The sequence below is a fragment of the Pseudopipra pipra genome, chromosome 5, assembly GCF_036250125.1.
Source record: "Pseudopipra pipra isolate bDixPip1 chromosome 5, bDixPip1.hap1, whole genome shotgun sequence".
In the NCBI taxonomy this organism is placed as follows: Eukaryota; Metazoa; Chordata; class Aves; order Passeriformes; family Pipridae; genus Pseudopipra; species Pseudopipra pipra.
The window spans coordinates 21,419,748-21,431,180 of NC_087553.1; the positions used below are offsets into that span (position 1 = coordinate 21,419,748).

At 37.0% G+C, this 11,433-nt stretch overlaps 1 protein-coding gene across 1 annotated transcript in view; it reads left to right on the top strand.

The window, feature by feature from the left end:
* Positions 1-10,394, top strand: part of CRY1 (cryptochrome circadian regulator 1) — a 38,051-nt gene extending 27,657 nt beyond the window's left edge. The window contains exons 4-14 of the mRNA XM_064654879.1: positions 177-361; positions 902-990; positions 1,539-1,679; positions 1,778-2,089; positions 4,002-4,153; positions 4,253-4,455; positions 5,189-5,290; positions 6,181-6,273; positions 7,424-7,495; positions 7,593-7,700; positions 9,720-10,394. Of these exons, the coding sequence (XP_064510949.1) occupies positions 177-361; positions 902-990; positions 1,539-1,679; positions 1,778-2,089; positions 4,002-4,153; positions 4,253-4,455; positions 5,189-5,290; positions 6,181-6,273; positions 7,424-7,495; positions 7,593-7,696 (1,453 nt within the window). The 3' untranslated portion in view covers positions 7,697-7,700; positions 9,720-10,394. The remainder of the gene's footprint in view (positions 1-176; positions 362-901; positions 991-1,538; positions 1,680-1,777; positions 2,090-4,001; positions 4,154-4,252; positions 4,456-5,188; positions 5,291-6,180; positions 6,274-7,423; positions 7,496-7,592; positions 7,701-9,719) is intronic.
* Positions 10,395-11,433: the final 1,039 nt, after the last annotated feature.

An 11,433-nucleotide genomic window follows, 5' to 3' on the forward strand; every position in this document is an offset into this window, starting at 1 on the left:
AAAATAAAGTTCAAAGTGTCTGGATTACCATGTGTATCTGTGATTTTTATATAGCATGCTAGAGGAAGATAGAGATATTTCTCTGTGTGTATTGCTGTGTATATTTTATAAAACAAAATGTTTAAATACTATTATCTGACATGCCCCTTTGCTTTTTTTCTTTTTCTTTAATCCAGAATAATAGAGTTAAATGGAGGGCAACCTCCTCTTACTTACAAGCGATTTCAGACCCTCATTAGTCGAATGGAACCACTGGAGATGCCTGTGGAGACCATAACCCCAGAAGTAATGAAAAAATGTACCACTCCAGTTTCTGATGACCATGATGAGAAATACGGTGTGCCATCACTTGAAGAGCTGGGTATGTTCTAGGATTGCTTTGACATTATGAAACAAGAAAGATGTAATCTACCACTTAAAGTAACGAGAGAGATCCTACTTGTGGTTAATTGTTATACCAATACAGTTATGACATACAAAAGGAACAAAAAAGGGTAATCAACTCCATAAATTAAAGTAAAATAGTTGTAATTTTGGTTACCCTGCATATTGCAAAGCTGAGAACTTGCAAATAATTCAGAAAATGATAGAAAGGTCACCTTTTACCAAAAAAAAAAAAAAAAAAAGTGGGATTGCAGTAAGACCGTTCAGCATGTAAAATTTGTAATGTATATTAATGTAAGTGTAAAAGTAAAAATTTAATTTTGCTGCAAGTTCGAGGTATTGGATGTGCTTTGAGAAGATTTGGTTACATCCTGTTTTAAAACTTATACTTTTACATGTGTCCAACTTAGGGTTTTTCTCAAGATGCAGTAAAATAGTCAAGTATCAATATGCTAGAATTTTGTTGCCCTACAGGGTAAGCAAACAAGGAATTTCTTTATTTCAATTTGTCTTTCAGGATTTGATACAGATGGTCTGCCTTCTGCAGTATGGCCAGGGGGAGAAACAGAAGCTCTCACACGACTGGAAAGGCATCTAGAACGAAAGGTGTGCTTCAGATCATCACAAAAGTATCTGGGAAACATAGTTACTCTTTGCTATGAAATGTAAAGGGATTTGGACAAGTCCTGTTAAAAAAAAAAATCTAACCCACAAACTTCAGGCCTCAATATAATGACATAAATCAATAGTTTGTTTCTTAGTTTTAGAAGATGATAGCAGGTTGTCTTTGAATTTTAGAGAAAGTCTGTTTTACTATTTTATGCTAAAAAGAATTTTTTTTTGAGGTAATTTCATTTGAAACATACTACTTATAATTTTGAAGAGGAATTCCTCTGAAAGCTAGTTTGGCTAGGTTTCCAATGTATTTAAAAGAAAGGGACAGATAGGTCTGGAAGACAGTACGTGCCTTCTGCATTGAGGTGAATTACCTTCCAGAGGTTCCACTGGTTCAGAAGGAACCCCTGGATGTTGTAGGTAACATGATCATCTGTGCACTGTTTGGATTCGGTTATAGATAGTGTATGATTTCTCCCTTTATAAATTGCTACATAGCCTGTAGTCTGATATTGCTGTGTGGCTTTTGTCTTCTTAAGGCTTGGGTAGCAAACTTTGAAAGACCACGAATGAATGCAAATTCCCTTCTGGCAAGTCCTACAGGGCTTAGTCCCTACCTCCGCTTTGGCTGCTTGTCCTGTCGTCTGTTTTATTTCAAGTTAACGGATCTGTACAAAAAGGTAGGATTTCTGTGTAGTCAGCTGCATATTCTTAGATGCCATGATTTTCCTCTACTTCTCCTAATAAATCATCATTTTTATTTAATGATGATCTGCAGGTAAAAAAGAACAGCTCCCCTCCCCTCTCCCTCTATGGCCAGCTGTTATGGCGTGAGTTTTTCTACACAGCGGCGACTAACAATCCACGGTTTGATAAAATGGAGGGGAATCCTATCTGTGTTCAAATTCCATGGGATAAGAATCCTGAGGCTTTGGCCAAATGGGCGGAAGGCAGGACAGGTTTTCCGTGGATTGATGCAATTATGACACAGCTTCGTCAAGAAGGTTGGATCCACCATTTAGCCCGGCATGCTGTAGCATGCTTTTTGACTCGAGGTGACCTCTGGATTAGCTGGGAAGAAGGAATGAAGGTATTTCTTATTCTTGAATTTCTTAAAGTGCCTATTAGAGTTTCCGATTGTCATTCTAGAATTGTTGTTACTGTACCGTGTAAGTTGAAATTTAAACCTTAAACTGTGGGCAAAACTAAATCAGTTCTGATAAACCAGTCGTGCTGAAATTTTGCCTCTCGAATGCCCCCTTATATTGGAATATTAAAGTGTTTCTTGCAGTCATAATAGGTCTGAAATTATTTTAAATTTGAGATTTCCTCCTAAATCTTGGCAAATAAACATGGATTACTACTGAGATTTTTTTCCAATCATTTTGTGTGAACAATTACTGTTCACATCTTGCGTCTGCTTCCCTGCAAAGGGAAAGCACTACGAGAATTAAAGGCAGAAAACTAAAAGCTGAGAATGTCCTTTCAGCAATTTCTGTCCTTTTGCCCAGTGTTAGAAGTGTGAGTAAGGGCAACATGATTTGGCTGAAGGTTCAGTGCAATTAATTCTATGCAAGTATCTAAGAGATGCTGAAGGTCAAATTTAAAATGTCAGTCTTGTGAAGAAAACAGTGGAATGATTTAATCTCAGCCTTTGAATCAGTGTTACATTTTCAAAAAGGTAGCACATCTTTTACTGAGCAATCATAATCAATGAAAATCTGATAATCAAACAATTGTTTTTTTAACCTAAAAAAGAACTTACTTGCCATCAGGATTCTGACCTCATGTTTATGTATGTATATACTCTTAGGAAATTTTATCTTCCTTAAATCAGTTCTAAGCAAACATTGTTCATTTAAAAATAAATTGGTTACACAACAAAATAAGCTGCTTTAGGAATCTTCATTTTTTCAGTTCGTAAGTCAGCCAACAACAAAGCTGCATAATACAGATAAATGACTACTTGTTCCTCCTTTTGCAATAATACAGATATGTGGAGGGCCCAGGCTTGTACAGTGGTCCATAGTTTGCAAAAGTTAATCTGGCCTTCCACGTGATGTTATTTCCAGAGTCTTATTACATGGCAGCATCTAGTGGAACAACTGTGTGCTAACACTTAATGCCTGAAGATCTTGTTGCGTTATGAGTCACTTTCTATTTAAAATGTTTTTTGAAAATGTTTTTAAGATAAATCTTATTTTTTTCAAAACAGACTGTTTTTTCCAAATAGTTGCAGATATTTAGACAAAGATACTTTTGTAACACTTATTCAGTGTATACTGTGGAATGAATGCCTTATTGAATATATGGAGAGACATTATTGTTTAATGGTATTGTCTTATTTAGACTTTGCATAGGATTAATATTAGTGGAAGTTGGATGGCAGTAGTAAGATGTTGAGGCATGAAGAAAGATGATGGTTTCTTTGGAATTTAAGAATGCATCCTCAAAACTGTGACTTACTAGATTAACTATTGGCCTTCAAGAACACAACTTCTGAATGTTTGTGTTACCCTGAAACTCTTGAATTCTACTCTTGGGATTCCTCACATAGTGAGACCGTGCAAGTTGAGGTATTCAGACCAACAGTTTAAATTTGTACTTTGTACCTTCCCTGTTTTCTGGAAGTTTGCAAAGCTTACTAAATTGTGATGTGATGAAGCAACTCTTCTGAAAATAGAAAATGCCAGTTGCAAGCAGTCAGGCTCCAGCCATCCTTTGGGGATTTATTTTTCAAGGCTGTTTTTGTGTAAGAATGTGTAGCTTTTCGAGATGTTTACAAGTTTGCTTACAGGTTAAAAGCCTGTTCTTGAATTATTTTTTCCTTTTTTTCTTGCGTTTAGCATTTAGGTAAGTATTTGCAATTGCATATTGAGCATTCTGTTTATATTGCCAGGTAAGAAAGAGCTGAAATCAGAAACTCAGGAAAAAATAATGAAAAAGTAGGTGTCCTGAAGGTGTGTCATGTTCAGACTAACTTGTTGCTCTAATCTCCTAAGGTGTTTGAAGAGCTGTTACTTGATGCAGATTGGAGTGTGAATGCTGGAAGCTGGATGTGGCTATCCTGCAGTTCCTTCTTTCAGCAGTTTTTTCACTGCTACTGTCCAGTAGGTTTTGGCAGAAGAACAGACCCAAATGGGGATTATATCAGGTAACTCACAATCCAGAAATTGCAGTGATTGATTCATGGATGTTACTTATAATGTCAAGTAGCTTTATACTTAACGTGACCTTTTTATTATTTTTTAAGACGTTATTTGCCAGTACTTAGAGGTTTCCCTGCAAAATACATCTATGATCCTTGGAATGCCCCAGAAAGCATCCAGAAGGCTGCAAAATGTATTATAGGAGTTAATTATCCCAAACCAATGGTAAACCACGCAGAGGCAAGCCGTCTGAATATTGAGAGGATGAAACAAATCTACCAGCAGCTTTCACGATACAGAGGACTGGGTATGGTTATAGACTATTAGCTTTATTTGAAAATTTCTGTCATCTTCTAGCAATTAATAATTTAGTCCCATGACAGTGGTAATAAGGTGTAAGCTCAGAGTGGTGACCAGGGTTGTGTATCCAAATAAATGAAATTATTATATATAATCAAGAAAGGAAAGAAGTTTGAGGGGAGTGCCTCTTTCCAAATATTACCCTGAATTTTTTTCTGTGGGTTTTTGGAAGTATTTTGGTTAAACTGGGCCTTCTGTGCATTCTGATACTCTTGTATAGATAGGTTTTAATATCAATGATTAGAAATTTAATGTGGTTCATAACTTCAACCATACTATATTTGCATTTGCAAATGGTGTTGCTTGAATAGGTATCAGTGCATCCCCTGGTATCATTCTTCCCCTTTGCTCTGAGAGATAAACCATGTGCATTTGTACTGCTCAGAGCAAGGTGTGAGCAGAGAGTATGTTCAGGTATTGGATATTGAATCAGGATGCATTGCACTGTAGTGGAACATATTGAGTACGTGTAACTAAGAAATATTGGAAAAGATATGCAAATGTGAACTAAAATTACTTGGGAAGATCCCAGAAGCAGGCAAGACAGAGAGGTGTTCTCCTTTTATAAAGGTAAACCACTCAAGGTGAGGGGGGAGAATAGCTATCATGAGGAAAAAAGCGTGCTATGCTTACTCTGGTTTTTTGCTGTATTTCTTTATATATGTTATTTTGTTGCCTAGGTCTTCTTGCAACAGTGCCTTCTAATCCAAATGGAAATGGAAATGGTGGCCTAATGGGCTATTCACCAGGAGAAAGCATTTCTGGTTGTGGTAGTACAGGAGGTCAGTCAAATTCTTTCAAAACATAGAATTATTGGAATGGAACCACACGAATTTCTATAATGCCCTTGCCATTATGTATTGTAAGAAAGAACTGTTTCCACAAGACAGTTTTGAGTGCAAGTCAGAAACATTTTCAAATTTACTCACTGTTTAATAGTATTTGTAGAGACATCTTCAAATTATTTTTTAATCTCAAATATGTAAGAAGTTTTAACCTGTTTTCTTCCCCTCTAAAAATTACTTATTAACATGTATCAAACAGTTTGATTTTCTCCTAGAAGTCTGTAAGCATCCTGACACTTACAATAAGGAGCGACTTGTGAACTTTCAAGTCAGAACTTTGAACTTGTAAAGTTTTCTGATGCTGGCATTAGATTGCTTACTGGAATTTATTGCTACTAAAAAAAATAACAGGATTAAGACTGCTAAATATTATGTACATCTTGGACTCTTCATTGTACAGGGATACAGCAGAACTGAAAATTTACTGGGTTTATATTTTCTGTAGGCATTAGTCCAGGTGAGAAGCACGTTAAAGAAGATTGAGCTTATTGTTCTTAGCCAGAACAGTTCCTCTTGAAGGTTATGAAATTAACATTATGTGCACTCTTTTCTCCTTCATATGCACTGAAATGTAAACATGTACTTACACTTTTCACATCAGAAAATGTATTCCTTTTGTAGCAGGTTACAGTGTATTCATCTGAATTTGGAAAGACAAAAGCATTAGAGCTTTGGACCTGTTTTGGGGTGGTTTGACAAAAAAAAAAAGGCCACAGTAAGAAGTCTACCTCTTGAAGAGAGGGGAACACTCCCCACCCCCCCATTTTAAATTCCAAAACTGGAATTGTATCTTCTGTTATGTTTAAGTCTTTTCCCTGCCTCTCCAGGAGCTCAGCTGGGAACTGGTGATGGTCATACAGTTGTTCAGTCATGTGCCCTGGGAGACTCTCATACAGGAGCAAGTGGAATTCAGCAGCAAGGTATTATGGCAGTGCCTGTCTGTAGAGGATCTCCAAATCCTTGCAACTGTGGAAAACCAGGCAAAACATCAAAATAGCATGGATAGATTTTGGGTGACAGTTGCTGTCTACAACGTGAACTGGCCTTGTTTCTGTTCTTGAAACATAAAAATTATTTCTTAGAGTGAACTTGCTTGTCTTGTCACTTTTATCTCTAAAGTGAGCAGTGTTTGTATGTTTTGAGTGGGAGGGATCACAAGTGTGACTAAACAAAAATTAATAAACGTTATCCTAGGCTACTGTAAATGAAAGATACTGAAAAAAGAAGTCCACCTTGTGTACTGGATAGCAAAATTTGTATGTTATCTTTTCTTGGATACCACTCTTTCCGTATATAGTCAATTTCCATAGTTTTGTGTAGATATTCTCATATTGTGGAAGCAGATTTTTGTTAATTTAACTATACAGAATCTTAAGCTGTGGTTTGTGTTAGATCAAAGTTGCAACCAAATTTAACACAACTATTTTTCCTTGCAGTCGTAACAGAGGTGGTGTGTTTACTGATCACGAAGTACTGTAATCTGTGTTTTGTTTAAGCATCCAGAACGTAACCGGAACACCGCAACTGTTCAGAACAAGAAACCTTGCAACTGCTTCTGCTAATGGCACTATTTATGCAGAACACTGAGTTTCAAGGTTGCCAGTAGATAGTTTACGTGAATCAGAAGAAAGTTTGCGTCTTTCTTTTAAGTTACACTTGCTTTTTTTATTTTTCCACAACTAAGATTCACTAGTATTGCAATAACAAAATAATAAAGAGGATGAGGAGACTTGGCAGAAGTAATGTTAAAATTTATTTAAACTTAATTAAAGTGTTTGGGCATATAAACATTCTGCTTGTTTCAAATATAATGCACAAATATGTAGGCACTTAATGATCACTCTGCATAAATAAGTGCATATATATTTAACTGCTGTGGGCTGCCGTGAGGCTTATTTTTCTTTTGCGTAAGAACTATTCTGCATTCAGGATGGTTTCTGGCAGGATTTTTCTTGAAGATGGAAAATAAATCAATTGGCTCCTTTTTGTTGTTGTAAAGAACATAATTGTACACTTGCTTGCAGTTCTAAATTTTACTTATTATAATAAATATCTACTGTATCTGAACAGGTTACTGTCAAGCAAGTAGTATCTTACACTATGCTCATGGAGACAGTCAGCAATCACACTTATTGCAAGCAGGTAATTTAAACAACAACAAAAAAAACCCAAACCACTTTTCCTGACTATATAAAGGTGCAATAGAGCCTTAATGTAAATACTGATTTTAAATTATCAGGAAGAACGGCCCTTGGTACTGGCATTAGTGCAGGGAAACGCCCAAATCCAGAAGAAGATACTCAGAGCGTTGGACCAAAAGTCCAGCGACAGAGCACAAATTAAACTGGTAAGATCTGAGACACCTTAAAGTTATCAAATTTCTGTACAGATTTTGTGTCTATGATAACATTCATGTCACTGCAGTGCACAGGATCCTAAATTATTGCTGTGAATATTTCTGTTCCAGGTACTGTACAAACAAACTACAAAATCCTGGCTCTAAGGGAGTTTGTGAACTATGAAATAGGAAGTAGTTACAAAAATAGAGCCAGACTAAAGATCCAGGTGTTAATGAAAGGGAGATGGATAGACTGGTTTTACATGTTAGCAGAGCTGCTTAAGTAGCTTTAGTTACCCTCTGCTCCCGCATCCCACCCTGAGTTGTGCCAGTAGTACTGTTTGTGTGAATGTACGGTGACCTGAATCAGAAGACTAAGGCAACTTACAAGGAAAAGCTCATGGCCTGAATTAGAGTTTTAGACATACAAGTGGACTAAGCAGAACATGTTTTAGAGAGAGACTACCAAAAACCTGTAAAATGCTGGTGTAGTTACTGTATGTGAAGATGTAGGTACAAATACGATTTGAAGATGTGAGCATTTGTCATTGGTCTGTAATTGAAGCAGGGTACTCAGATTGCTGAAGTTTGTCAAGCTGTGGAGAAAAGGACTTGAGTTTGGAGAAGGAGGCATTGTAGATAGATACACACAAACAGGTGCGAAAACATATGGAGAGAAGCGGTAAATTGGAGAAGGAGTTTGTGTAAAATCATCAGCATAGAGAAGATAACTGGATTTTGTGTTTTGGATAATGTTACTTGGGAATAGGATAGAGAAAAGAGAAACCCAAAGATGTTATATCCCCTCCCCAGTGAGCTTGATTTGAGAGGAACAAGGAAGATGACCTGAAAAGAATTAAGACTAAGTTAAGTTAAAGAATTACTGCTTAGGGGGAAAGCCAAAGAAGGGAGGACTGTCTGAAGCAAGAGGAGACAGGATTTAAAACTAGGAGTGTGGCTGTGTGGATTAAAGGTTATTGAGATGTCATTCCATCCTTATCTTTTAAAAAAAGTAAGTGGAGAGTTGTTCATTATGGAGTTTGAAGAAAGGTAAGACTAGCACAAAAGGTGAGATAATAGCACATGGAGAAACTTTGTTGGAATTGGAAGATAGGGATTCCATAGAGCAAGTATAGGAGATGCATTCAGCATCTCTAGAGGTAAAAAGGGAAATTCAGTCTACTTCATGTGGATTTGACAGCAAGATCTAATTTTGCTTGTTATGTGGCATCAGCATTTTGTCAGAAGTTTACTGTGGTGCATTATGAACAATTGTGTTGTAGTGATTTGATTCAGTGCAGAACCACAGCATTGTTTCCATAATGCTGTCAACTGAAGAACTGAGGTGAGACCTTAGTGATTGATCCATCTGCTGTTTTCTCACATACTGGAAGCCCTGTAAACTGTGCTTCTATGTTCTCAAGCTGATTTCTGGTTCTTGGATGGGCCTGAATGGAATGTAATTCCAAGAGAGTCTGTGTTTCAATAGCTGTCTAATCCTTAGTATGTGTAGATTCATTCAGCATCCATGTTTTGTATTGCAGAATTCCTTAGGTGCTCGTGTCTGTGTAGAAGAAGTACCTGCAGAGCAAACATCTGGTTCCTGTCTAAGCTCTTTTTCAGTTGAGAGACAGGTCGGAGGGGTTTCCAGTTGGCAGAGAAGGCTGATTTTGCTAGGGGTGCTCAAAGCATGCTGCAAAAGCATTATAGTCAATACAAAAATCAGCAAGATCACACTCAAAAACACTGCTGGCAAAAGGACATGCACTTCTAAATAGCATTTAAGTACAGAGGCTTGTGTTGGGTTTCTCTTCCTTTTTTTTTTTTCTTTTCTCTTGCCCCACCCCCCCCTTTTAGCCTCTAGGGAGTGAGAAATAAGAATGCTGAGTATTTGGGCTTATACAAATGGGGACAGTGCTTTCTGCACTGAGAAGGGGGGAAAGAATATTGGTCCCTTGAATTACTTCTGCCTTCTTCAAAGGCTCACATTAAACTGCTTAAGAATATTTTTTTTCTTTTTTCTTGCAGCTTTATTGGAAAAGAAGTTTACCACTCAAAGAACACACGGGACAAAATTCCTGCTACTCTGTATTGGAACTAAAGTGTTGTGAGAGTTCATGTTCTAAAATGACATACTTTTTCATAAATTATTTTCAATTGTTCTCAGTTGATGTAAACAAGTCCAATTTTTGGAATGCATTATTTCTAACTGGCATTTCTATGGTTTTTAACTTTTTAATGACTCTTTCACAAAGGGCAAATTGAGTTTTGTATATAAAGTATTTGGTGAAGAATTTGCTAACTTATTGTAAATATAAATATTCATGATTAGCGATAGACCCATCAATATATTTTTGATAATCTTTCATGTATATGGTAGTAGGAAAAGCTGTAGTGCTGTTCTGTAAAACCAATGAACATAGAAAGTTTTGAAATTTTTAAATTGTTATTATTTTTAGATTCCATACTTGAGCTCTGTATGATCAACTTCATATTTTCCCAATGTAAGTGCTTAGGACTGTGTTTAATCAAATACAGTAGAGTTGTAACATGATTTAATCACATCTGTGTATAAAACATATGCCAATTTTAGTCGAGTTGTACAATTCTGTACATGTATATGTCCAGTCCTTGTATTTCTCAGTTGCCTTGTTCAGTAATGACATACCTTGTTAATAAAAGAAAATTGTATATATAGATACATATGTTTGTCTTTTGTGTATTCTTATTGCTCCAATACATATTTCCAAACAAAACTGTTTCAGGAAAAAATGAGGGAAATACACTTTTTAGATGAAATTCAGAAGTGATAAACAGTGAACTATGCTACCTTTCACTTAAAATTTCATGATACTGAAGCAAAACACTATTCAAATTATTCAGACTTTCTTCTTGAAACTGCATGCATGTATGTATTCTGACCATTAAATGTTTTTCACCAATGTATTTATTAAGTGTTTCTCCAAAATCCAGGTGTTTGGTTTGGGTTTTTTTTTTTCCCTGCTATAATTATAATTTGCTTGATAGCCAGGAAGTCTTTCCTGCACTGCAGCTAATTTGCTGCTCTTCAAGGATGTTCATTTCAGATTTGCTGAATTCTCAGTCAGTACTGTCTCAATTGTTAAGAAAAGTTATATCTAAATGTTTTTTCAGACCATTAACACCTCTGAAGACCCAGTATGAATTGCTACATTTTGCATATAACTAGGTCAGTTACCTACTTGAGTGGGTGCACAGATTACAATCTTAGAATACCCTCAGTTAGAAGGGACCTAGAAGGATCACTGAGTCCAGCTCCTGCCCCTGCACAGGACAGCCCCAAGAGTCTCACCATGAGCCTGAGAATGTTGTCCAAACACTTGAACTCTGACCTGTTCCAGTGCCCAACCACCCTCTGGGTGAAGAACCATTTCCTAATATCCCGCCTGAAACTCCCGTGACACAATTTCATGCCATTCCCTCAGGTCCTGTCCCTGGTCACTGGAGAGATTGGTGCCTGTCCTTCCTACCCCCTTGAGGAAGCTGTAGGCAGCTATCAGGTCTTCCCTCAGTCTCCTCCAGGCTGAACACACCAAGTGACCTCAGCTGCTTCTTGTATGGCTTCCCCTCAACTCTTCACCATCTTCATGGACCTCCTTTGGATGCTCTCCAACAACTTTAGATGCTTTTTATATTGTGGTGCCCAAAACTGCACACAATATTCAAGGTGAGACCACCCCAGTGCAGAGCAGAGCGGGACAAT